The 24,680-nt window shown below is 54.7% G+C and overlaps 9 protein-coding genes across 9 annotated transcripts; 2 read left to right on the top strand and 7 right to left on the bottom strand.

Annotated features, from left to right (window-relative positions):
- Positions 1-337: 337 nt before the first annotated feature.
- KVR01_010630 (uncharacterized protein) lies at positions 338-2,606 on the bottom strand. Its single transcript, XM_044792319.1, has 2 exons — positions 1,585-2,606; positions 338-1,511 (listed from the first exon to the last, which is right to left on the bottom strand). The coding sequence occupies exons 1-2, from the start codon at positions 2,219-2,221 to the stop codon at positions 943-945; spliced, it is 1,206 nt and encodes a 401-aa protein (XP_044640789.1). The 5' UTR covers positions 2,222-2,606; the 3' UTR covers positions 338-942.
- Positions 2,607-3,445: 839 nt separating this feature from the next.
- Positions 3,446-5,982, top strand: KVR01_010529 (uncharacterized protein). Its single transcript, XM_044788430.1, has 6 exons — positions 3,446-3,482; positions 3,541-4,720; positions 4,769-5,107; positions 5,170-5,300; positions 5,368-5,465; positions 5,530-5,982. Exons 2-6 carry the CDS (start codon positions 4,112-4,114, stop codon positions 5,787-5,789), a joined length of 1,437 nt encoding a protein of 478 aa, XP_044640688.1. The 5' UTR covers positions 3,446-3,482; positions 3,541-4,111; the 3' UTR covers positions 5,790-5,982.
- Positions 5,983-6,060: 78 nt separating this feature from the next.
- On the bottom strand, positions 6,061-8,709 carry KVR01_010627 (uncharacterized protein; the record flags this gene model as incomplete). Its single annotated transcript, XM_044781992.1, has 2 exons — positions 6,061-6,162; positions 6,211-8,709. The coding sequence occupies 2 exons, from the start codon at positions 8,707-8,709 to the stop codon at positions 6,061-6,063; spliced, it is 2,601 nt and encodes an 866-aa protein (XP_044640786.1).
- A 2,062-nt stretch (positions 8,710-10,771) lies between these two features.
- On the bottom strand, positions 10,772-11,732 carry KVR01_010624 (uncharacterized protein). Its single transcript, XM_044788127.1, has 2 exons — positions 11,544-11,732; positions 10,772-11,486 (listed from the first exon to the last, which is right to left on the bottom strand). Exons 1-2 carry the CDS (start codon positions 11,597-11,599, stop codon positions 10,934-10,936), a joined length of 609 nt encoding a protein of 202 aa, XP_044640783.1. The 5' UTR covers positions 11,600-11,732; the 3' UTR covers positions 10,772-10,933.
- An 842-nt stretch (positions 11,733-12,574) lies between these two features.
- KVR01_010289 (uncharacterized protein) lies at positions 12,575-13,380 on the bottom strand (the record flags this gene model as incomplete). Its single annotated transcript, XM_044786654.1, has 2 exons — positions 12,575-12,633; positions 12,714-13,380. 2 exons carry the CDS (start codon positions 13,378-13,380, stop codon positions 12,575-12,577), a joined length of 726 nt encoding a protein of 241 aa, XP_044640448.1.
- Positions 13,381-13,746: 366 nt separating this feature from the next.
- KVR01_010404 (uncharacterized protein) lies at positions 13,747-14,721 on the bottom strand. The gene has a single exon (XM_044793652.1). It carries the CDS (start codon positions 14,602-14,604, stop codon positions 13,888-13,890), a length of 717 nt encoding a protein of 238 aa, XP_044640563.1. The 5' UTR covers positions 14,605-14,721; the 3' UTR covers positions 13,747-13,887.
- A 497-nt stretch (positions 14,722-15,218) lies between these two features.
- On the top strand, positions 15,219-16,255 carry KVR01_010272 (uncharacterized protein; the record flags this gene model as incomplete). The annotated part of the gene is made up of 2 exons (XM_044792187.1): positions 15,219-15,278; positions 15,341-16,255. The coding sequence occupies 2 exons, from the start codon at positions 15,219-15,221 to the stop codon at positions 16,253-16,255; spliced, it is 975 nt and encodes a 324-aa protein (XP_044640431.1).
- A 2,268-nt stretch (positions 16,256-18,523) lies between these two features.
- Positions 18,524-20,580, bottom strand: KVR01_010669 (uncharacterized protein). The gene is made up of 2 exons (XM_044782543.1): positions 20,327-20,580; positions 18,524-20,251 (listed from the first exon to the last, which is right to left on the bottom strand). The coding sequence occupies exons 1-2, from the start codon at positions 20,513-20,515 to the stop codon at positions 18,638-18,640; spliced, it is 1,803 nt and encodes a 600-aa protein (XP_044640828.1). The 5' UTR covers positions 20,516-20,580; the 3' UTR covers positions 18,524-18,637.
- A 149-nt stretch (positions 20,581-20,729) lies between these two features.
- KVR01_010324 (uncharacterized protein) lies at positions 20,730-24,633 on the bottom strand. The gene is made up of 3 exons (XM_044781497.1): positions 23,487-24,633; positions 22,021-23,431; positions 20,730-21,966 (listed from the first exon to the last, which is right to left on the bottom strand). The coding sequence occupies exons 1-3, from the start codon at positions 24,085-24,087 to the stop codon at positions 20,820-20,822; spliced, it is 3,159 nt and encodes a 1,052-aa protein (XP_044640483.1). The 5' UTR covers positions 24,088-24,633; the 3' UTR covers positions 20,730-20,819.
- Between the last annotated feature and the right edge of the window lie 47 nt (positions 24,634-24,680).

Genomic DNA, 24,680 nt, shown 5'->3' with positions numbered 1-24,680 from the left:
GCGGGGAAATTGCGGGGATGGCATGAGGCGTGTCAGGGCATGGAATCCCAAAAAAAGGGGGGCAGCATCCAGGGGAAATGGGCAGGTGTGCTAGGTACTGTGTAGGTGTGCCTGCCTATATGTCAGGGCAGTCCATCCTGGGCCGGATCACATACCTAATCCTTCTCTCGATAGCATCCATTATCTGGCCCGTCCTTCTTCCTGTTGCACCCACCCAGGCCAGGCTCCGCACCCACCGTCTGACAAGCATGATGGGTCTGGTGACTGTCGGAAACAGGGCATTACCGCAATGTCAGGCAACCTGGCTTGCCTGGTTCAACAAGGCCGCCCGGCCCAAGCTTTTTCATCGGTCCTTTTAAGGGCGGCTTGTTTTCGATTTGCCATGCGCACCAATGGTCTGGTTCCTCCGGTGCGACCTGGGAGCCTATCGAGCTGCCACTTACGGAATAGAGACCTCCACCACAACACATGGTTCCCTCCGCATTGCCGCTTGCCGCTCGCCGCCTGCCCGTTGCCAGATCTCTGGGATCTAACGGGCGAGCTATCGTTTAGCCAAGGTCCCGTCCGTCCTCTTTTGACATTTGTTTCTCATTGCAACACTCTTTTGACTTGACAAGACATGCTTCCGTGTGTGTAATCCACTCAACCCAGCCGCCCAAAACCAAGATGGAAGTTGAATCCATGGTATCATTCCCGATTCCCGTGACCAACCAGCCCGCCTCCGGACCCAAAAACACCGTCACCCCAAACCGGGGGCCATTCTTTCGCTCGCTCGCCCGGCCCATGCATCGACGACCACTTATGCTGTTGAAATGCCACAACTAAATGCCACAACTAATCCCCAGTTCAAGACGCTAAGACGCCACACAGCCCTTTTTTAAACTCCCACACCCCCCTCCTCCCCCTTTCGAAATCACCTGGACTGTTGGGAGCCCGGCTCATCTAAGGCTCGCCCCAGATCTCGTCGGCGATCTGCCTCACCAGGGCCAGCTTCTTCTTCTCGTCCTCGAGGCTGAGCGGGTACCCGGACTCGTGGGTGCTGAAGCCGCACTGGGGGCTGACGGCGATCTGCTTGAGGGCCTCCTCCTTGGACTGGCCTGTGCCCTCGGCCACGTACTCGGCGGCCTTGTATATGCGCCTCTTCATCTCCTCCTTGTCCTCGAGCTCGCGCAGCTTGGTGCTGATGACGCCCACCACCACGTTGCGCTCCTTGGGGAGGTACTTGAGCGGCTCGAACCCGCCCGCGCGCTCCGTGTCGTACTCGAGGTAGAAGGTGTCGACCTTGAGGTCGCGGAACAGCTTGGACGCGATGATGTCGTACGCGCCCTCGGCGAAGTGGCGCCCGCCGATGAAGTTGCCCCGGCACAGGTGCACGCCCGTGTGCATGTCCGCGGGGACCTTGGAGATGCTGTCGTTGTAGAGCTTGATGTACGCGTCCAGCAGGTCGTCCACCTCGCCCACGTTGTCCTTGTCCTCGGCCCAGCCCTGGCGGAACTTTTGGGAGCAGAAGTCTGTTTGCGCGTGTCAGCTCGGCAGAGGGGCCGCAATCTGGATCATTGGCTGCATCAACCCGGGCTCACTCACATGCCAGGCCAGGGTCGTCGAACTGCACGTTCCTCAGCCCTGCCTTGTACAGCAGGTCCAGCTCGGCCTGGTAGACCTTGGCGACGTCGGCGAAGTAGTCGGCGTCGCTCGCATAGACGCCCTCCTTCCAGGCCTTGCCCTGCTTGTAGCGCATGTGGAACCAGGCGGGGGTGATGATGGTCAGCTTGATGTCGGCCCACCTCTCCTTGGGCAGGGCGGCCTGGATCAGCCTGAGCTCGTGCAGGTTGCTGTGGCTCTTGTCGGCGCTGTGGCTCAGCTTGGAGCCGGCGATGACGCTGTCGCCGGGCATGACCTTGCGCTCCTTCTCGATGAGCGAGACGACGTCCGGGTGGTAGAGGCGGAACATGCTGGCGTCGGCCTCCTGCAGGGCCACGGTGCCCTCGAACTCGTCCCACATCTTGCCCCAGAAGCGGGTGCGGTTGAACTCGCCCGAGGTGACGGCGCGGAAGCCCAGGTCGGCCTGCAGCTTGACCACGTCGGCCACCGCCTGCTTCTCCAGGTCGGGCAGGCCGGCCTCGTCGGGCGTCTTGCCCTGGCGGATGGCCTCTCGGGCATCCAGGAGGGGCTGGGGCCGGAGGAGCGAGCCCATGTGCTCGGCGCGGAAGGGAGGGGCCATGCTGGGTGGAGGGTGGAGGGTACTTGATCTGCTTGGGTGGTTTGGTTTGGTCTGCGGGGTGACGGCCGTTGCAGGTGTTTCACAAGGCAGGTTGGTGTCTTAATCTACCCGGGAGGAATTCCAGAGGATAGAGTTGGACCCAAGACGTCAGTCTTGGGTCTTGGGTCCGATCTAGCAGATTTCTTTCGGCACTCTCGAACCAACAGGCGCAGCGGTGGCAGCGGTGGTCAGTAATGATGCCGAGAGACCATCGCTAGTGCGGGGAACAGTGGGCATGCAGAGGCAAATGGTTGGAGAAGCTGGAGTCTGGACAAGCTTTTGCCTGGGTCCGGCTTCGCTGACCTCGATCCTCCTCGCTCGCCATCCGAGCTGCTGACAACGCCGCCATTTTGCTATTCAATTGCCAATTGAAAGAGTACCTAAGCTCGCTTTCAAGATATTATTATGAGGATCCTGCAGGGTCGCTCGCCCACATATTCCACCATGCAGCGCCCAAGACGATAGGCCAATGGTAGCAGGTCCCACATCGGATTTAGGGGTCTAATCCCGTCCCCATCTGTGGAGCTCACTCAATCGATATCGGCCACGGGTACTTGGTACTTCTAGACCCTGATTATCCCCAGCTATGTAATAGTTGACATAGCAATGGCCCACTGCAAATTTTGCAGAGACACAGACTTCTGGCGGAGAGCAGAGAGCAGACTTCACCAACCAACAGATGGATCGAAAGCAACCATGATTTGGATCTGCGGTCGCCCCTGGGCTTGCTTGGCGAGGTGAACCTCACCGTGCTTGGCCATCGCTGCCATCCCAAACGAAGGATACCCATGTCAGCGATGCTTGATGTTGAGCCGATACTCAGTGTGTCATCAGCGACTCTTGCACGACCTCTGAGCTCCCCGACAGCATTTTTGACGCGTGGTCCCTTGGTCCTGCAAGCCGCTTGGGTATTTGTTCGTAGCCCTCGAACGGTTGACCAGATGCCCCACAAGCTTCTGTCTTGCTGTTACTTACTCGCTGTGGAACATCAATCGGGAACCTTGTTACCCAAGATCTTGAATCCTGAGCTTAATTCAAGGTCCTGCCTCGTCTAGCAATGATGGACGGCGTTGTCCAAGGACACCTGAGCCTCGTCACTCTGTGTTGCGTCTACAGACTGCCCGAGGACTTGCCACATTCCAAGACGCCACTGTATGGTGGTAGATTTATATGCACACACTCAGAACACAATGAGACTCCACGGAGACCAGAACGGCCCGAGGTATGTCGGCCGCGTACCATCAACCACAGGCAAAGTATTTACGCTGATTATCACCAAGCCCCGGAACCCAAGTGGGCACGATGCGCCCCTAATTTTCGCGCTGACGCAACTTGATTGAACTCATGCACCCCGTGCGGGGACGAGATCTGAGTCAAGTATTGGCAGCCAGCCCCCAGGCACCCAAGCACCGGCGCTCCGGCACAAGAGGTTCCCTGGCTTGCCTGGGCGCTCGGGAGCTACCGACATTTTGGGACGTGTGCGTCCTCGCGTCCGGGGAACCGATTACCCCCTGGGGAACCTTCCCCACAAAACCCCCGTGGGGAATCTCAGGGCCAGGGCTGCCAGGTCACGACGCGGGAGGAGGTTGCAAGGAAGCCTGGTAAATGTTTTCCCCAGTCGCCATCGCGTTCGTCACCAGCTCCCCCCTAATCCGTGCCAATATCGGACCGATCTGTTTGTTATATCCCATCGAAACATTTTGTGGCCCCGTCGTGCCCAAGACTATAAATATGAAGTCAAGGAGCGTGCTCTGTGTCCTTGGCGAGTTCATCCCAGGTTGAGGCTTCTCTGCTGTCAGCTCAAACCTTTGGCCATATAGTCTGTCTCCCCAAAGACACGCATATATCATCATGGCTTTCAGCTGGAAATGCGTTGCTTCCATGGTGGTGGCCCACCTGGCCGCCCTCGCCCAGGCCCAGGGCGAAGCCCCTCTCACCGTCCAGACAACGGTCGGCGAGGTGACCGGCTTCATCAATGAGACTGCCCCGGCCGTCCGTCAGTTCCTGGGTCTCCCATTTGCCGAGCCTCCCGTGGGATCCCTCCGTTTCCTGCCTCCCGTCCCCGCCAAGGACGCCGGCCCGATCAACGCCAACACCTACGCCCCGGCCTGCAAGCAGCAGCGAAGCAGCAGCACGAGCCTGTACACCGAGGTCCTCACCCAGTTCCTCATCAACGGGCCCGACTCCGAGGACTGCCTGTACGTCAACGTGTACGCGCCCCTCAACCCCGTCGAGGAGAGCCTCCCCGTCTTCATCTACATCCCCGGCGGCGGCTTCACCTCGGGCGGGTCCAACTCGCTCTACAAGATCCCCGACCAGTGGATCCAGCGGACCCAGTCGCACGTCGTCGTCATCATGCAGTACCGCGTCAACGCCTTCGGCTTCCCCAACGGCGCCGCCGCCCACGAGAACGTAGGCCTCCTGGACCAGCGCCTGGCCGTCGAGTGGACGCGGGACAACGTGGCCGCCTTCGGCGGTGACCCCGAGCGCATGGTCCTCTGGGGCCAGTCCGCCGGCGGCATGTCCTCCTCCGTGTACGGCTACGGCTACCCCGAGGACCCCATCGTGGCGGCCACCATCTCGGACTCGGGCGCCGCGTCGCCCTCGAACCTGGGCCGCCAGCCCGGCAACTACACCACCTTCAGCACCCTTGCCGGCCTCGTCGGCTGCGGCGGTCTGGCTGACGACGCCGCTGCGGAGCTCGAGTGTGTGCAGGCGGTGGACGCGAACACGCTGCAGGACTACATCTCCAACACCTCGACCATCAGCTTTACGCCCGTGATGGACAACGTCACCTCCTTCTCCAACACGACGGATCGCATGGCCCAAGGCCTGGTGGCCAAGATCGTAAGTACTTTGCTAGCAATTAGGTCCTATACGTGTTATACTAATCTTTGGACTTTGCGTAGCCTGCTATTGTTGGGCACAATGCCAACGAGGGTGCGTCTTCTGGGGTATTCAACGAGGCAACCGGCCCTACTCAGGCGACAAAGGACGGCTTCCAAGCAGCGATTGGCTGCCCAGTTGTCAAGGAAGCGAGGTGAGTGGTTGTGATGTCCCGGTAAAGTCCTGGCTTTTCCTTTGCTGACCACAATTTCTCTCCGTAGCAACCGCGCGAGGTTCGGTCTTCCAACTTACCGCTACTTCTACGAGGGCAACTTCACCAACATCTCCCCCTTGCCGTGGGTTGGTGCCGCACACAGCTGTAAGTACTATACTCTATAAGCCGCAGGTAGAGGATGCCCTCAGAAGCTGACTGATCCCCCCAGCTGAGCTCCCACTCCTCTTCGGGACGCACTACGAGTACCGTGGAAACTCGACCGAGTTTGAATGGGAGACGAGCTACGGCATGGAGGCACTCTGGCTCTCGTTCGCCGCCAACTCCTCGGCCGACCCCACTGACGGCGTCTCGGTTACGTGGCCCAAGTACAGCGAAGACACGGATTCCTTGGCGGTCTTTGCTGCGGATGACACCTGGGTCCAGTTCTCCGATGGCAGCTTCGGTGCCGGAGTACAGTGCTCTTCTTGATTCGAGATGTCGAGTTGAGGTTCCTAGCATATATCCGACAATTTAATGATATGAATCACCTTTCTTATTGTACATATATAACCCAGCGTCGCGAGTGAGTGGTCGATATTGGAGCCTCTTAGTGCGACTCATTAGGCTGTGCACCCTACTTTTGCAAACGAAAGGGGATGCTAAATGAACAAAGAACGCAGTGGTGATGCGTGCTGACACAATCGTTACCCAGACCATGGAATGTATTACATCTGTCCCCTATCTCTCACATGTATTGATACTAGAAAGTGATCTGCATTTTCCCGTCATTGCTCACGGCCCACCGATCGAGACACTTGCCGTAGTTTGCCTTTGCGAGGTATGGATGGCTTCTGACCAAGTTCTCACTCATTCCAAGGTTCCGCGCCGAAACTCTCATCCAAGTTCATACACCGAAGAAGTTCCTCAAAAGAGAACATGCTGTGGGCCCCAACCCCTCGCCTTCGAATTCACCGTTGTCTAACATGCCATCGGCCATGGGAATTCTGGACCATTTCATCATGGTCAGGAACGACCTTCCCCTGTCGTCTGTCCGGTGGATGTCGGCCCCGAACTCGAGAAGAAGACGGAGGGCGTCCGGATTCGCGGGTTTCCATTTGTCGGCCATGTCGAGAAAGTACAACAGTGGCGGGCGAACACAGTGGTCTCCAGAGTTGGGGTCCGCGCCCTTCGCCAGTAGGACCTGGAGGGCCTCGGGCCATTCCAGAGCAAGATGGATGTAGCTCAGGGCCCGCGGGTCTTTTGGGAGCAGCGGCAGCGGCAGGTGCTCCAGGATCAGCTCCAGGGGACGGGGCAGTGTCTCGTCGGCGTTGGGCTTACAAGAACATCGGATGAGTCGATGGTTGTGCAACTCCGTGATCGCTCTCGTGAATGCTGTTGGGTATCCGGTATCGGGCATATAGGCACTGTGCCCGTCAGACTTATGGGTAACTTCGTATACATAAGCACTCCAGTCTTTGTTTAAGGGTGCCATATGTGGGTCAGCTCCATGAAGCAGTAGGAACCTCACCATGGGGCGACATCCACAGGCGACGGCACAAGATAGGGGAGTCTCCCACCAGGAATCGAATCCGTTCACCTGTGCGCCTTTCTCTAGCAGGAGCTGAGCAATAGGGACAGGTGAGTGGTACCTGCAGGCAACCTGGAGCAGCCGAGAAGCAGCATTGTTCCCTGGAGAGTCGAATTCCGGCCTCGCAAGCAAATTCTTAATGATCCTGGACTCACCACGTCCTAGAGTTTTGTAGTTCTTAAGGGCCACCTTGAGAACCTCGGAGGGCGTAGTGCGGCCAGGAAAGAGGTCGATGATCGAATCAATGTGCTTCATATCTCTCGAGTAAATGCCAGCTTTGATGCTCTCCTCCAGTCGTTCGTCCGATAACTCGAGAACTGCCCCATACCTTGCCAGGATGCGACACTCGTCAAAGCAGCGATTGTTAAACGAGCGTGTGATCTGGTCGCGAACGTATATATGTCCATAGGGCGCCACCAAGGCATGCTGGAGAATGAATCCCATGATGGTAGCATCGCCCTCGTCCACAGAAAGTCTCAGCGCCATATCCAATGCGCAATTTCCACTCTTGGATCGCATATCTGGACGGGCCCCGTATCGGAGCAGCAAGTCGACTTTGTTTGCTGGCGTGGCCCAGAAATTGCGTCCACCTTCGGCGAGCAGCAGGTATATCGCATTCTTTTGCATGCTGTCCACAGCATTCACGTCTGCGCCGAGCTCGAGAAGGACTTGGAGCGTATGCAGACGTGACCCGCGCTGGGCTGCAGCGGCTGCGAGAGGTGTAACCTCCTGAAACGATGGTACACGCTCATCGATGTTCACTCCCATAGCGACAAGCCGGCGCAGAAAGTCTTCTCGACGTTTTTCCCAAATGGCAGGGTCGGCTGATCGATGCTGCGGCGGGAAACACCCACATGGCCGTGTAGAAATACGCAAGAGAATGGCCGCCCTTTCAGTACTTGAAATATCATAACTTGCGCCCTCAGCCAGAAGCACGACGGCCCCGTCAAAGAAGCCCATCAAGCAGGCCGTCCGCAACGGTGTTCTGCCGCCTGGTTCTAAGATGTCCAGAGAGGCTCCGAGATGGATCAACATCTTCAGGGCTTGCAGATTATCTGGAGATGAACAGGCATGATGCAGGGCAAAAAAGCCGTCACTGTCAGGCTCATCCACACCAACCATCCCATTGCGGACAAGGAACTCGATAGCCGCGATGTTATTGCGACGAGCGGCTGTGTGGAAAATATTCGTGCTGGGAAATGGCCCGCGTTCAGGACTCTGAATCAAGGCACCATGAGATATGAGCAGCTTTGCCGTCGATGTATTGCCGCTGCAAATGGATATATGTAGGGGGCTCCAAGCGTGTGGCCCGTGGCTCCCGCTGTTGTAAGCGTTGTAAATGTTATCATCATCGTCGTCAAAGTCTCCGATGTGCCCAGCGTACCCTAACCTGGGTTCACATTGGCAGACGTGCTGTGCCAATGACTCAATTCTAGCACCGTTCCTTAAAAGCCATTTGACTGCTGCATTTTGTCCAAACTTGGCGGCGATATGAAGAGGGGAAAAGCCTGTGCTGCTGTATAGTCTGTGCTGCGGAAAGGAATCAAGGCGGCGGACAACAGTGGCCAGTCGTGAGCCGCTGGTGTCGTTGATCTCAGCTCCGTAGGACCGCATCCTCTCGAGCGTGTTGATATGGCCATGTTCAGCAGCCCAGAACATGGCGCTGTTGCCCGCTTCCTTCACACTATATCGCAGGAGTACTCGAGTCGCCAGGTCATTCAGGCGGCGGTTCGACCGGGCGAGACGCGCCTTGTCTGGCACATCACACGCCTCGGCAATCAGGATGATGACCTCGTCTGGAAGGCTGGACAGAGAGCTCATGATGGACGTTTTGCAAGGCTTGTGATTGGTCGTTACTGCGCAAGTGCGAGAAGGATTTTTCTCTGATGTGTGCTGCAGAAGAGGCGGAGTTGGATGTCAGGCGGGAGCGTACCCGAGAATTGATCTCTACCCCTCCCTTTACTTTTTTTGTGCGTTACACAAAGATCCACCCAACTACAAGTCCTGTCAACCAACGAGTTAGCCAAAGAAGAATGACCTCCGACTGTGGTAGTATTCCTCGCTTCAAGTACTAGAACATACATTGTGCTTCGGTCTTTTATGCAGGGCCATATGCCTCCCCTGTTACTAGGTCTAGTTTCGAATATTATTCGCAACCGAGACCAAGGACTTCGTAGTTCCAGCCTATTGCTTCACATGAAGCGAACGCCTATTCTTAATCTCAGGGCCATTCTATTCGTTGAGGTTCAGGCAGTGATGGAACTTAAAGGCATAATTACCCAGTGAGCCCTTATCAATGACTTATGAAATCGATCTTATGGTTTTGAAGGAATACATTGCCAGAATAGTAAGAGTATGGCATCACGAGCAGCCGCACCAGATGCATGCTGATCATACTTCTATGTACAGTCCCGGCCCATGTCTGGTATCATGCACAGACTACCTGGGGGGCAGGCCTTCCCTACCCCCCTACACTAAGGGCATAGGGGGTGCTAAAATTCCGCAACGGCTAAAATCCCATAATACTCATACCTACCTATTTTTACTATTTTTTCCTATAAAAATCTACTTTTTAATTAAATATATTTTTTTAATTAAATTTTATATAAAAAAAAGTTAAATATATTTAAAATTCTTATTTTATAAAAATTAATAATAAAATATTTTTAAATTCTTAGGGTTAGGGTTTAAGATTTTAATTTTTTTAATTAAAGATTTTTAAAATTAATATATTAACTTAATTAAATTATATTATTAAAAATAAAAATAATATAATATTATAAAATTATTTACTTTATATAAATAATATTTAAAAATTAGAATCTAATTATAAAAAATTAAAAGTTAAAGTTTTAAAAGATTTATAATATTAAAAATATTATAAAAATAAAATATAATAACCTTAATTTTAAAAAAACTTTTAAAAATATTATTTATATATACTAAATAATTTTAAAAATATTCTAATATTTTTACTTTTTAATAATATAATTCATTTAAATAAATATACTAATTTTAAAAAACCCTTAACTAAAAAAACTAAAATCTTAAACTCTAATCTTAAAAATTTAAAAATATTTTATTATTAATCTTTATAAAATAAGAATTTTAAGGATATTTACTTTTTTATAATATAAAATTTAATAAAGGAAATATATTTAATTAAAAAGTAGACTTTTATAGAGAAAAGTAGTGAAAATAGGTGGGTATAGGTGTTGCGAGGTTTTGGCCGTTGCGGGTTTTTGGCACCCACTCCGCCAGGAGTGGGTAAGTGGAAGCCGAGGCCCACGGGTATCTTACTAAGAAATAAGCTTTCTAACAGGAGACGAAATGTCTTGTATCTCTATAATGATGCTTTTAGACATCAGATGAGCAGGGGTGATGCTTCATCCCATTGCACCAAGGAACAGCATGCATGTATCATGGAGGTATCGAATTCAAAATTCCTCGTTTTAAAGTCTGTTTTCTAACTGATGTGTGCTGAGATGACAGCACCTCCCGGGATGTCGCGCCGTTGAGCCAGCACTTGACATCTAGAGGTCATCGGGAACACAGGCCAGGATGTCAACACGCCGACATCTGGGGTTTGCCATCCCCGGAGGCGGCTCCGTTGGGGGCTCCCGGGGCTTCGAGCGTCCCATCGCCGATGTCTCCATACTTGGCGACACTTTTATTCGATGTGTATGTGTGATATTTGACTTGGCCAACAGCGTCGCCGCCATGGCCCAAGGCGAAGGTGGGCGCGGTGGGGGATGATAGAATGAACCATGTCATGATGCTTGCCATTGTCTTGCTTGTTTGATGTATCAACGCTGTCCATTGGATTCGGAGGTTTCGAAAGTTTGCTACTTGGAATTCCAACGTCTTCAAATTTCATTTTGTCGTTAAAAGTTTACACTAAGCACATCAAAGAAGTCTGAGGACTAATTGCATTCTATGAGTTCATGTATAGAACCGGAACAATAGTAAGTGCCCTGCATGGAGAAGGCAATACATCTTTCAAGATGTACGAAACGAGTTTCCCCACGCTTATATACATAAGTATTTAAGCACCGTTCGCCAACCTCCAGCAGACATTAATGACTGCGCTAGTTGCCAGAACATGGCTCACCGTACGAGGAGGTGCGATGTTAGCCAAGTAACTAACATAGTACAAGCCCGTCTTCAACAACACATGCAACCCCAGCAAATTCGCAATGTGCGTGTCAGCAGGCGCCAGGCTCTGTGCCAGCGACGCCGCGATGGCAAACCCGGCAAAGTTCTCCATCAGGTTGTAGTGAGCGGACCGCATGCGCAGCGGCAGCCCGTCCAGCGTGTGGACGTGTTTCCGTGGCGTGTTATTGTCCAGTCCCTCGCGGCGGCCCATGGCCTGGCCCGCTGCCGAGATTGCGCCGGACGCCCCGAACGTGATGAACACGTAGATCGCCGTGAGGGCTGGGATGGTGCGGCCTGGAGCTACGCCGCCGGGGAAGACCTCGAGGACTCGCTCGAGGATGCCATGGAACACGCCATCTGCTTTGGTGATGCTGGAGGTAATGGGGACGCCTATGAGATACGCTGCTGCGAAGCCGCTGATGGCGGCACCAGATGGATTGACGCTGTATGCCTGTGTCAGTATCACAGGTGCGCCGAGGAGCTAATATTGCTGAACTTACATCGCCTCATTGCGGGCGACTTGATCCACTTTCTCTGATGCTGTTTTGGGTGGCATCGTAAGATCTAGCTTAGAAAGGTGTGTTTGGTGTTGATTTGAAGCCGATATCAATAAAGATGATGGGAAGAGGAGAACACGAGGATCTCTATTCGAATGACATCATACTTTTGGGGTTGATCTTTACCTCGGCATCATAAGAATGCCATCAAGTGTTGACTAAGAGTCAGACCCTCCTTGTTACATAAGGCACTCGCTCGGACTGAATACTTAAGTAATTGAAACCTCTGTGCTTACCGGGAATAGGGTTCCCAATGTACTACTAGTACACAGGTTTGTAAACATTTGAAAGCCGAAATTGAAATACTCATCGGATTCAGCTTCCCTCCTCCACCAGTATCACATACCTAGGTACACTGCGCCAAAGATGCAGCCAAATGGTCAAATCTTCTAAACGTTACTGGACAGCCACCGTGACTTGCTGGCTTTGTGCCGGGTGGTTCTTTATATTGGATTGTGAAATTCATTCTGTGAGAAGCTGACCTTGAGCTATGGAAAGTCATTCCGGAAGATGTTGATCAATTGGACGATCGTGTCACAGAAAGGCCCATGGGTATATGCACTTGGGACGAGACATTCAGTAGCGGCAGATTATATTTGAGATTGCCAGTATGATGAAGCCGACATTGTCATTCGCGCTTCACTCCATCCATGCATGTGCTCAGGAATGCAGGCTCGAAGATACTGTGAATCAGGTGGTGTGGAGTTCCTAGCCCGAGCCGAGAAAAGGTTGAATTTAATCGATTGGACACATCATCGTAACATTATCGTAGAGTAAATGGCAATACTGGATCTCCTGGATCAATGGAGAAGTTCATCTTCCCAACTAGACTCGCATGTCCTCGAACCCTTGGTATACAAGCCGGTGCACCATCCTTGATGGGGCTTTGCTCCTCAGATACAATTTCTCCCTCAAATGTTGATCCTATAATGGATCTATGTATGAGCTTCGACCGTCCAGCCCCTACTCTTCCCTCAGCTAACAGCATCGCCAGCCTTGCACAAGTCCCAGAGCCACAGGGAGATCGATCGATCTGCCCATCGGCGAAGACAGTAACGTTTGTCTGTCTCACGGGATCCGCACTCTTGTCGTCCTCGTCAAAAAAGATGACGCCGTAACAGGCCCTTGCACCCAGGGCTTTTTTGACCTCCCTTCCCAGCGCAACAAACTCATTTGCATTCTTCGGCTCGACCCTCAGGCCGAGTTGAGCTGCGTCGACAGTGGCGTAGACTGCGCCACCAAAAGCCAAGCCGGCAATGATACTGACGCCCCGCGAGGGGACATCCACCGACAACCCCTTCTCTAGCTGGTAACTGGCCACGTTGACAAAGTCCGCATGGACAGGTTTCCCATCCTTGACAAAAACATTAGCAACAACCCGGCCAGATGGGACATCGACAACAACATCTACAGTCCCATCCGCCCCCTGTGGAGCCTCTACCAGCCCTTTCGTGACGGCCCAGTACCCCAGCGCGATCGTCCCATGGCCACACGCGGTGGAGAATCCCTCAGCGTTCCAGAAGAGCACACCAAAGTGCGCGCCGGAGTCGTTGGGCGGGGTGATGAAGCCTCCGTACATGTCCGAGTGACCTCGAGGCTCCAGGCATAGTTGCTGGCGGAGAATGTTGAGAGGATGGTCGGGGTTCTTGAGTATCGTGAGGCGGCGTTCCGCCACAGAGGGAGCATTGGGAAGTGCGTTTATGGGGAGCTCGGCGACGATGCGGAAGGGCTCGCCTGCGGTGTGCCAGTCTTCAGTCTGGATCCAGTATGGAGAGGACATGACGCTTGGTCACGCGGAGTGAAGAGGTAACAGTTCTGATCGAATTTAGTCACTCGGGTATTCACACTTAATGTCGTTGTCTCTCCTTGGGCTTTTGAACAGCTTGAGCATTGTTCTAATGACATGGCTAGCATCAGCGGAGGCAAAGCCATGATGAGGAGAAACTCTAATACTCCGATCTCGGCCGGTACGTCACATACCTGAGGCTCCTCATAAACGTAGAGATTCGAAGTGCTCTGATACCACATAGACTCATAATCGCATACCGGGCACAACCGCGAAGGTCTCAGTCGTTCCCAGGGCCGTATCGCAAGTGCTTGATATTGTTCGAGGTTATATCGGCGCTGCGAATATACGTCTTGATCCTCGAAGTAATCTTGGTTCCCCCTTTATCGCCTGACACGTTCTTGACGCATTCTAGATGACGACCTGTTCCTAGCTTACATAGCACAAAACATATCTCGCAGAGCCATAATACATCTCAAACTTTCAGCCATAATACAACGACTATTTCGAAGAGTCCTCCAGAGCATCTGCCATGTCCCCAAGGGTTTCAAATTTCCAGTCGTACACCTCCGGACTCCGATTTCCCATAATGGCACCTGGCCTGACTATCCAGCAGGAGCTCATGCCCATCTTCTTCGCAGGGTGATGATCGTGATACTGACTCTGCGCCGTCTGGAGAATCTGCTCCTTCGGCACGCCCAATTTCTCGGCGGTCTCCTTGATCATATACTTGAAGTTCTCAAGGTCCGGCTTATAAGACCCAACATCTTGAGCGGTGATGACCAGATCGAATTTGACGCCCTCTAGAGGACCACTGTTGCTGCGAGCGAACGACTCGTGGTCGACGTTTGAGAGCACCACTAGCTTGAAATGACTCTTCAGCCGCTTCAGCGCCGCGACAGTATCTGGAAACGCAGGCCAAGACCCCACAGAGGCCCCAAACGCGTTGCTTTGTTCTGGGGAAGGCTTTGCTAGGCCCAGCTTGGCTGCAATCTGAGGGTGGATGGCGGCCAAGATCTCGTGATACTTTAGATCCGGAGTGGTGGCCTGCTGCGTCCGCTCGCATTCGTGAATCACGTCGAGAAGCTTCTCTCTGCTGAAGGTTGCGTTGTTGGCATCAAGAAGGGGCTGGAGGTTGGATATGATGCCTGTCTCCCAATCTATCAAGGTGCCGTACACGTCGAAGCATAGGACCTTGAAATCGGTAAGGTGCGCCATGATCTGAATTCTGGGCACAAGAATGGGCGGGCGCTTTGATCGTGAACGGTGGACTGTTGCATATATTTCAGCCTCCTTGGCTCCTTAGCCTGTCAGTGATTCGGAGATGGAGGCCGCAAATACGCAATATTTGGAGTGATTGTGTACAAATAAAGAGCTCAGGCTCTCCGCAGACGCAACAGATCCATCCCGCCTGACGTTGGGCCGGGTACAGACCGGGCCGGGACCCCCTGGAGCCGGGGCATGCCCCCGAAATCTCGGCATGGCCCGCTCCATGCACAGTGGATTGCATCACTGCTGCTTGGCCCTGATCAGCCCTAAGTCATGGGACTTTGGCGCGGCGTTCACAACATTGGGCTAACTCGGCAAGCGCCTTCCAGTGTGTACTTGGCTTAACCGAACGTTTGAATGAGACCGCATTGGCGGGTATTACTCAGAATTGTCTTGGGTATCTTGTTGAAAGGGTGTCTCGAGTGTTTGCATTGCCTGTCCAGGCCTGCTCGTGGGAGTACATGTCCGCTTTTCGCAACAGCAAGAAAAGTCTTACTCTACTCTACCAAAAGTGTCACCTGCCAGTGGTCCAACCGGGGACTCGGACGGCTGCGACGATGGACATGACAGGTCTCCCTGTGGATGCTCCTCGAGCTGCAGCCACCCGACTTCGTTTTGCCGACGTAGGCTGGCCCTATTCAACAGGTGGCTCTTGCATGGTGCTAACTTCGTATTGCATAACTAGGTTGCCGTCACAGCGACAGCCAACGAATTCAAAGGAATATACCGCGGCAAGCAATACCATCCCGCAGATTTTCCCAACACACTCGATCGGGCGCTGAGCGCCGGAGTGGAAAAGGTCATTTTGACGGGCATGAGTCTGCAGGACGTGTCCACGAACCTTGAAATCGCACGGTCTCGTCCAGCGGGTTCATGCTTTTTCACCATAGGCGTCCACCCATATCATGCCGCCGAGCCTTTGGCCGAGGGCCCCTCGTATCTCGAAAAGCTCAAAGAAGCCGTTGAGACGAATCTTCACCAAGATCGACGACATCTGGCTGCATATGGCGAACTCGGGCTGGACTACGATCGTCTCAATCTTGCGGATAAGCAGACACAACTCGCGACGTTCAAGGCGCAGCTGGACATGTTCGTGGCCAATCGATGGGATCTGCCGCTGTTCCTGCATTGTCGTAACGCATTTGAAGATTTTGTTGAAGTGATGAGTTCCTACGCGGACGTGCTGCCTTGCCGTGGTCTGGTTCATAGCTTCGTGGGTTCTCGAGAACAAATGGAGAAGCTAGTCTCAATGAACCTCGACGTGAGCGTCAACGGCTTCAGTTTTCAGACCCGCGAGAGCTTAGACATGGTTGCTGCGATTCCACTCACGCACCTCCAAATCGAAACTGATGCTCCTTGGGGGGAGCTCAAGCCCAGTTCCGAGGTGGTGAAGAGGTATCTGACCAACCTGCCTCCGCTGCCAGCGAGTAAGAAGAGGGATAAATGGGAAGCCGGTAGTATGGTCAAGGAGAGGAATGAGTCCTGCACGCTTGCCAGAATTGCTTACATCGTGGCTGGACTAAAAGGCATCAGTGTAGGGGAGGTAGCAGGAGCGGCGTGGGAAAACAGCGCGAAGATGTTCAGACTATCTGAAGAATAACATGTATGGAACTCTAACCCATGTCCAATGGACTGTTCTCACTAGGCTTCACAGTAGACTTATTTCCATACAGTACACTTCCCTCAGTGTACTGGGTGTAGTGAGTGGCCACCCTATATACTGTCCGAGTCTCACTGTAACAGACGGTATACTAATGATTGAGCTTAGTATTGGGACAATCAACCCAACCCGGGCTCAGCATGAAATATTGCTATCCTGGAAATCCGGATGAGGCTCAGACAATACCATCGTAAATGCCGCCCCACAATTTCTACCCTTCCGAATCCTTAGTCAAGGCGGCACTGTTGATCTTATCGCTGGCTTGCAAAATCTTCCTCGGATCTGGTGGCCTCCAATTCAGCAATACGTCTCGCTCCAGCCATCTCGGCCGTCTTGGCTGGTTGTTCAAGCTCGGCCTGTGCGGAATGCTCATGGTCTCGGTGCGGCGAGTGTGAGATCCGGGATGACGTTTCCTTCCCCTTGTCGGTGCCCGCTTGTGCATTCATTCGTCTCCTTCGTCTTAACAGAAACCATACCATAAACGCGACGAGTAAGGCCACAACACCGCCAATGGCGATCCCAATGGTCGAGCCTACGGTAAGTGTCCCACTAGGCGTCTTGCTGACTGGGATTTCTGTTCCTCTAGCTGTGTAAGTAGCAGTAGTACTGCTTGGTGCAGAGGTCGGCGCGTCGGCTCGGTCCGTAGATCTCCAGTTGATCTGGATCATTGGTGCCCAGGCAGTCAGCGTTTCGATCGTGGTAATGGACATGGTAGGGATATTGTCCCCCGTCCCCGTTGGGGTGTTTGTTGTTATCTGGGAGGCGACGAGTGGGAAAGTCTGCATGAATGAGATCATGTCTCCTTTCGAATCGCACGTTGCCATCATCATAACGGTCGAGGTAGTCGTGAGCCCACAACTTGCTCCCCATCCGGGAGTATTGAAGCACGTGTACCCACTGAACGGATAGTTGCGGTTAGCCCAAAGCGTCTACTCGGGCAGGCTAGGCAAATGCAATCCACTGGGAGTCAACGTACGTCGGACAGCAACCCACTGCAGTCTCGCCATCCACCATTGAAAATTGCACTGCCCAGTTGTTGCTGCCCGCGGCAGTAGCAGTGCATGCACTGTTGTAGCCGTGAGGACAGACAAGGCCAGGAGAGTAGAATCCCCACCCTTTGAAAGGCAGAGATGGATACGACGCACCCTGTGTTGTCGGTGGCCAACATTGGGTTGCGTCAATCTAAAAGGTCAGAAATCCTCGAGCTCGGGTCAACTGGGATGTGAGGTCACCCGTGGACCATGATGATGGGATTCTCTCGCTCTCGATGGGGTCCCAAACTTACCATGGCGTCGTTACCAACACAAGCTTGGCCACGCCATCCAGCCCTGGAACACCACTGAGCGGCGGACACACAAAAGTTCTCGCAGGATGTTGGAGGTGTAAATGTTGTGGTTAGCGGACCTAGAATTGTCCTTGATTGGTTCACAGCCTGAGGGACGAGGGGAGTTGTCATAGTATCAAGATTACCCAAAGCGCAAGAGCTTGGGACAAAGACCTGGATGTTTCGAGTGATTCTACACAAGTAAAGTCCAATGACAGACCTATTCAGTGGATCGAAAGCCTTTGAAGGTTTGAGACGTCTGCGTATAAAGTTTGGGAATCGAAGTCATGAATATTCGTTGCCGTCAGCACATAATCTCGAAGAAGAGGGGATCCGAGTAACCCGCATGGAAACAGCAGGAGACACACAACTGCTTCAAGTTAGGTGGTACAAGGCTACAGACAAGGGGCCAAAGACGCTCAGTCCTCGCGGAGCTGAATCGTGCAGGCCGAAACTCGCACCATGTCCTCGTCAACAAGTTCAGTGGTCTAAGACATAAGAAGCTGCGAGGCCATTTATATCCACCTATACGCGCAGGATTGCTGTTGGATGGGTCAGGTGTCTCAAAACAGTCCAAGGCCATGCCGTATTTGATGGGAATAACCGAGGACTTTTCTGCAACAGAAGCGCTATGCCGTTGGGACTCGACCGATGACTGATGGCATGTTTGGGCAAAGGCCCAGTAATGTCGTTGACGCTTACAACTCGTTTTTCTCTCCTATGAGTCCATACCTGCAGGAAACTAAACTGCAATGTGTACCATGGTCTGTATTTAGGCATCGACTACCAATGTGGCCAGATGGGGAGCTGGCCAGAGCCGAGTTCAGGGGCCTTACCTGGGCAGTCACTTCTAGGCTAATGTACCTTCTTGTGTGAGGATATTGGAACGATGACAGCTATGAAAGCTACTAGTATTAGGCACAAGTATTATATGAAGGCGCCATGCATGTCTTCAGACGTGTGGGGAACCGAAGCGAAACCAGTCAAGGTCCAATTCCTCACCACTCCACCCTCGAGAGCCGGACATAGCACTGAGTAGGCTCCCGAGCAAACTTCTGAACGGAATCATACGAGCTCAGCTCAGGAGGACACGGCCTCAGCTCAAAGTGCCAAACCGCAAGCGCAATCTGGATCCGCAGCGCCTGCAGCGCAAGCCTCCTCCCATAACACCCCCTCGGGCCCGCGCCGAACGGCAACGACGGCCCAGCCATAGGATCGAAGACCACCACGCCGTCCCCGGCCGACCTGAGCCAGCGCTCAGGCTTGAAAGCACCAATGTCCGCATCATCCCACACGCCCGTCAGCCCCTTGTTGGCATCGGCCGCACCACCACCACCGCCACCCCTCCGCGCCCCGGGGGCACGCAGCCCGTCCGGCTCGACAGGCCGGTTCGGCGCGAGGTAGCCCGCCCCGTTGGCCATGAGGAAGACGTTGGTGCCGCGCGGGACGACCCTCCCCAGCACGGGGGCGTCGCACATCGCCCGCCGCACCACGAACGCGATCGACCCGGCGTGCCGCAGGACCTCCTCCACCACGGCGTCGAGGTACGCGACGTGCGAGCCCGCCAGCTCGGCGTAGGACGGCGTCGCGGCGCCCGGGAACGCGGCCCGCAGCTCGGCCCGCAGCCGGTCCTGCGCGCCCGGGTTGTCCGCGAGGTACTTGACGCTCCACGCCATCGTCGTCGCCGTCGTGTCGTGGCCCGCCATCAGGAACCCCGTGAACTCGTCCACGACGGCGCGGCTGTGGTACTCTGGCCTGCGGCCCTCCTTGGCGGCCGTGTCGCGCTCGCGGAGGAGGACCGAGTGCAGCGCGCTGCGGGCTTGAGGGCTCTTGTTGTCGCCGCTGTTTTTGTTGCTGCTGGCCGCCGCCGCCGCCGCCGATGCCGGGTCGACGCGGGGGATGCACTCGTCGATCTTGCGGCCGACGTACTCCTCCTTGACGGCGATGGCCCGCCTCATATAGGGGAACCTGCGCGACACCCACGCCGTGAGGGCCGGCGCGGGAGAGAGCTGGTTCTCCGTGATGGACATGCATATCGTGATGATGGCGGCCGAGATGGGCGGCACGATGTCCTCGGTCTCCGGGAACGGCACCGGCTCGCCGGTGGAGGACGCCTCCAGCCCGGGCGGCGGCGTCCAATTCTGCATCTCACGCAGGCGCTGGAGCGTGACGTTCTCCTCCTCGGCCAGCCCAAACAACGCCGCGAGGATGGCATCCAGCGCGAGATAGGTGAGGTCGTGGTGGGCTGAGAATGGCCTGCCGGCCGCCATGTCGCACTTGATGCCCCAGACGCGGATCATCTCCTCGGTGGCCCGGTACATCTCGGGGGCGCTGACCTCCTGGATGAAGGTCGGGGCCATGAGGTGGTTGATGAGCGCGCGGTTCCTCTTGAACTGGACGTCGCTGCTGAGCTTGTGTGAGTGCTGGCCGGGGATGATCCCGCCGATGACCTCGCCAAAAAAGGGCGCCCGGTCGAACTCGCGGTTGCGCCGGAGGAGAATGTCCTGGCTTTCAAAGGGGTCTGTGATCACGACCCATGGGTACGAGAAGGGCTTGATAAATACTTGCACGATGGGGCTTTTGTGTCGGTCAGTAAGCGAGGTGAGCCAGCACTTCAGTGGGTTAGCAGAATGATCATGCTAGGGTTCTGGCGGCTTGCTCAAAGCCAGACCCATCCGGAGACTTACAAAGATTCGCTTTGTACGCTTGACGTAGCCCATCATCTCGGGCACGTCGCCAAGAAGCTGCCCCGCCGCATCGCGATTATACGGGATGTCTGGCAAAGGCTTGGGTAGAGCAGCACGGTAGGCAACATAGAGTAAGGCAAGGACCAATGGCAATATGAAAACACCATATGCGGACATGATTGCAGCCATGGTGCGCGTTGGACGGAAGACGAAGTTGCTAGGTGGAAACGTTTCAAGCAACACACGATGCGGCCGAGTCGCTGAGCAGGTTGACTATTTGGACATCGAGAACTTTGCCGAGATAATGCATAGATAATGCATACAATAAGCAGGGCACTGCCGGGATCTCCAAGGCAGCTTACTAGTGCTGATGCAGAGTGAGCCGTCCTCGCCGAGCGGAAGATGCATTCATTCTGAATCATATTCATTCTACCACGTGCCTATATCCAAGCGATGAGAAGTCCTGCTTTTGCCTAAATGCGCGTGGTGCTACCTACAACCCAACACTCTCTAGCACGAATCCGAAGCTGACCTCCTCGCACTTTACAAGCAGGTCCTCCCTCACGCCGGGACCACAGGCGGCCGTGCCAACACCAGCGACCTGATAGTCCAGCCTGAGCAGCGTGGCGTCCTCCTCGACCAGGTCGGGCGGGTGCCTCGCGCTCTGGATCGTCTCGGCCGAGTGGTTGCTCGCCACCCAGCTGAAGCCGCCCTCGAAGCCCTGCGCCACCGCCCTGACGCCGGCGTCGTGCGTGTTCGTGAGGGTCACGTACCGTGCCTCCATGCGGTTGGCGTTCTCCTGGGGAACCTCGTATGGTGTCTGCAGGTCCTTCACCGAGTCGGCCGTCCAGACGCCAGTACGCTGTGAGTCCTTCTTGTCTGGGTAGCTCTCCCCGGGGCCGAGGCCGAACCACTTGACCTTGTCGAGCTTCTTGCTCAGGCGGAGGTTCAGCCCTGCCCGGGGCACGTGTGTGGGCTTGGCGCCCGTGGGCTTGGCGCTCTTGACGTCGATAGATAGGGATCCGGTGTTGGTGATGGTATACTCAATATGGCACTCGTATCCCCAAGCCAGGATTGGTGGTGTGACGAAGATGTGTGACTTCAGGATGGCCTTGTTGGGGTCAGAAGTATCCACAGTGAACGAGCGGCCTTGGCTTTCCATCACATCCACGCCGAAGCGCTGCCAGTACGGTAGCTCGCCAGGAACGTCGTTGTCTGTGGCAGGGCGCCAGAAGGATGGCGTGATGGCAACCCCGGTGGTGGGGTCAGCTTCGAGTATAGACACGCCGTTGACGGCCCAGGAGGTTGGAGCTCCGCGGGCGCGATCGAATGTGAAGTTGTAGTTGGGGCCAGAAACATTGACCTTTGCGCCGGTCGAGGTGACCTTGACGGGAGACGACATCTTGTTGAGGGCCAGAGCCGTTGTTGGGGAGGCCGCCTTGGATACCTGCCACTGCTTCCAGGCAATCTCATGGCCTGCGGCTGCCCAAGGTGTATCATCGCGGAGGGTCAGTGATACGGTCACAAACACCTCCTTGTTGCTCTTGTACTTGGACAACGGCCCGCTCAGATCAATCTCGCCCTTCTTGCCTGCCTTGATGTCAGGGATTTCAAGCTTCCCAGATGCAAGGAGCTTAGATCTATGACGGCTGTTAGCGGAATACTCTATCTAGGCGAATGGCAATGTCACTTACTCCTCCCCAAACTCCTCCACCTTGTAGGAGGCGACGAGGTGTTTGAGGTCGATGAAGTCGTAGTAGTTCTTCAGAGTAAGCTTCTGACCGTTGACAGAAAAACCAACCGGCTGAATGACCTTCTTGTACTCGGTCAGGCCAGGTGTAGGCTCATGGGTGCTGAACAACAGCCCATCCATGACGAATGTGCCATCATTGGGGACATCTCCAAAGTCGCCTCCGTAGGCGTAGTAGCCACCCTTGCCGGTGCCATCGCCCTCCTCCTTCCAAAGGCCGTGGTTTGCCCACTCCCAGATGAAGCCACCCTGGAGGCGGGGGTTCGTTCGGAAGAGCTCTTCGTAGTCTTCGAGCCAGCCAGGACCGTTGCCCATGGCGTGTCCGTACTCGCAAAGGACAACAGGCTTCTCATACTTGCCATCCTTGACACCCTCGTTGTTAACAAGTCTCTGGAGCCGCTCAACCGGGGGATACATGTAGCTGTACATGTCGGCCGTCTCTGCGTGCACGTCACCCTCATAGTGGATGAGGCGGCCTGGGTCGACCTTCTTGCCGTACTCGTACATGGCCTTGTGGTTTTGGCCGTAGAAAGCCTCGTTGCCAAGACTCCACACGATGACGGATGCATGGTTCTTGTCACGTTGGACAAGATCGCGCATGCGGTCCACGTATGCCTCCTTCCAGGCTGGGTTGTCAGTTGTGAACTTGGCGGCTATGGGGAAGGTGAGCTTCTTGCGCTCCTCGTAGTCCTGGCCCTCAGGGATATCCTGGGGCCTCGCAACGGCGTCGTAGAAACCGTGGCATTCCAGGTCAGCCTCGTCCATGACCCAGAGGCCAAGCTCATCGCACATGTCCAGGATCTTGGGGTGGGATGGGTAGTGAGAGCAGCGGAGAGCGTTGATGTTGTATGTCTTCATGATAAGCAGATCACGCTTGATGAAATCAAGTGGAACAGCCCGGCCAAAGTGGGGGTGGTGCTCGTGCCTGTTGACACCACGCAGGCGGATAGGGGTACCATTGACGGTCATGAGCCCGTTGATAAGCTCGACCTTGCGGAAGCCGACTCTTTGCGTTACGGTGTATGGCTTAGAGGAGGAGGTGCTGAGGGCCAGCTCCACGTTGTAGAGGTATGGCGACTCGGCGGTCCACTTCTGGGGGTTGCTGACGGGTATGGAGACGTCGATTTTGGATGAGCCTGTCCCCACAGAGACCTCTTTCGTCTCAATGACCTTGCCACCCTCCTTGTCCAGCTCCGAGATTGTAAGCTTCAGGGTGGCCTTCTCCTTGCTGAGCACGTCGACTGTAGCCTCCAGCGTGGCGTTCTCGTAGTTGGAGTCGAGGTCTGTTCGTAGGAACCAGTCGTCGATTCTGGAATCGGCGGGGAAGGCGATCAGGTGGACGTCTCGAAAGATGCCTGTTCAGGGATCAGCAAGAGGTTCTCAATGGATCCTCGGAGTAGATGTAATTACCAGAAAGCCACCATTGGTCCTGGTCCTCGATATATGTGCCGTCTGACCATTGGTAGACGCGCACGAAGACCTCATTTGTGCCGTCCCTGACGACATACTCGGAGATGTCGAACTCATGCGGGTTCCTCGACCCCTGAGCATAGCCGACCAGCGCACCATTGACAAAGACATGGTAGGCGCTGTCTACACCGTCAAAGCGCAGTCTGAGCTGGGCATTTGAGTCCCAGGTGTTTGGCACGTGGAACGACCTCCTGTACGTGCCCGTAGGATTGTCTGTGGGCACATACGGAGGGCAGACGGGGATGGGGAACTGGACGTTGGTGTACCAGGGCTTGCCGTGGCCCTGGAGCTGCCAGTGGCCAGGCACGTTCTGCTTTCCCCAGGCGGTGGTTTCGCCAGCCTCTGGCTCGGGGGCCTCGAGCGGGTTGGGGGCATAGTGGAAGTCCCAACTGCCGTTGAGCAGCAGAGACGTCTCTGGGATGTGGTAAGAGCGGGCGGGAAGGCAGTTGCGCCTGAAGACGGCTTCGTTGATGTAGTCGGGCCTGTCTTTGTCCTCCTGGAGAGGAATGCCGCGGGGAGCCATCCTGAAGTTCTGTCCCATTGAGGTCTCGCCACGAGATTGGGAGCTAGAGAGGGTGAGAGAGAGGAGTGCCCAGGTGGGGGGGGCAGCAGGGGATGGGCGAGCAAGGCGAGCTTTATCTACCGGTAGAGTAGAGCTTCACCGGCAGTGACACGAGCGCTGGCTAGCTCTGGCTAAAGCTGCAGTGACCCAGTGACGGAGCAGTGGCCCAATGATGGAGCAGTCAACACGACAATGTATGCAGTGGCCACGAGAATAGAGTGGCAGTCGAAGGTGGAGGGCGGACCTCGGCCGAGATGATCACGCTTCTGCTTGGACGAGGAGGCCGATATATGCTACTCTGCAGGGACCGACAAGCCAACAAGTCCACAATTATGCATGGGTGCCGTCAGCGATTGGAACCCGCACATGCATGGAATGCCTGTTTCCGTTTCTGAGCAAACAAGTCGGTACACAGTAGTGGTGAAGATGTCCTGTTCTCGTCGGGATCGGGCGGGCAATTCTCGGTTGAATAGGCCAAGCTATCTGGTTGAGTGACCTCAGTGTGGAACTTTTTTTTGCTCCTTCCTCTGCTCGGACCTGGCAAGAGCAGGAAGCAGCTGCGCACATGTTGT

This window comes from Diaporthe batatas, assembly GCF_019321695.1.
Source record: "Diaporthe batatas strain CRI 302-4 chromosome Unknown Contig00013, whole genome shotgun sequence".
NCBI lineage: Eukaryota > Fungi > Ascomycota > Sordariomycetes > Diaporthales > Diaporthaceae > Diaporthe > Diaporthe batatas.
Note: the sequence above shows the minus strand (reverse complement) of the source record. Positions and strands in the feature narration are given on the sequence as shown.

What these genes read in the sequence shown, in the direction of transcription:
- KVR01_010624 (XM_044788127.1), bottom strand. Translation starts at nt 11,599, where the DNA reads ATGCCACCCAAAACAGCATCAGAGAAAGTGGATCAAGTCGCCCGCAAT. An exon ending in GTCGCCCGCAATGAGGCGAT is followed by an intron (nt 11,487 to 11,543) that starts GTAAGTTCAGCA and finishes ACAGGCATACAG; the next exon opens with CGTCAATCCATCTGGTGCCG.
- KVR01_010529 (XM_044788430.1), top strand. Translation starts at nt 4,112, where the DNA reads ATGGCTTTCAGCTGGAAATGCGTTGCTTCCATGGTGGTGGCCCACCTG. An exon ending in CCAGTTGTCAAGGAAGCGAG is followed by an intron (nt 5,301 to 5,367) that starts GTGAGTGGTTGT and finishes TTCTCTCCGTAG; the next exon opens with CAACCGCGCGAGGTTCGGTC. An exon ending in GGTTGGTGCCGCACACAGCT is followed by an intron (nt 5,466 to 5,529) that starts GTAAGTACTATA and finishes TGATCCCCCCAG; the next exon opens with CTGAGCTCCCACTCCTCTTC.
- KVR01_010404 (XM_044793652.1), bottom strand. Translation starts at nt 14,604, where the DNA reads ATGGCGCACCTTACCGATTTCAAGGTCCTATGCTTCGACGTGTACGGC.
- KVR01_010630 (XM_044792319.1), bottom strand. Translation starts at nt 2,221, where the DNA reads ATGGCCCCTCCCTTCCGCGCCGAGCACATGGGCTCGCTCCTCCGGCCC. An exon ending in CGACGACCCTGGCCTGGCAT is followed by an intron (nt 1,512 to 1,584) that starts GTGAGTGAGCCC and finishes ACGCGCAAACAG; the next exon opens with ACTTCTGCTCCCAAAAGTTC.
- KVR01_010324 (XM_044781497.1), bottom strand. Translation starts at nt 24,087, where the DNA reads ATGGGACAGAACTTCAGGATGGCTCCCCGCGGCATTCCTCTCCAGGAG. An exon ending in GGACCAATGGTGGCTTTCTG is followed by an intron (nt 23,432 to 23,486) that starts GTAATTACATCT and finishes ATCCCTGAACAG; the next exon opens with GCATCTTTCGAGACGTCCAC. An exon ending in GTGGAGGAGTTTGGGGAGGA is followed by an intron (nt 21,967 to 22,020) that starts GTAAGTGACATT and finishes CAGCCGTCATAG; the next exon opens with ATCTAAGCTCCTTGCATCTG.
- KVR01_010669 (XM_044782543.1), bottom strand. Translation starts at nt 20,515, where the DNA reads ATGGCTGCAATCATGTCCGCATATGGTGTTTTCATATTGCCATTGGTC. An exon ending in AGCGTACAAAGCGAATCTTT is followed by an intron (nt 20,252 to 20,326) that starts GTAAGTCTCCGG and finishes AACCCACTGAAG; the next exon opens with TGCTGGCTCACCTCGCTTAC.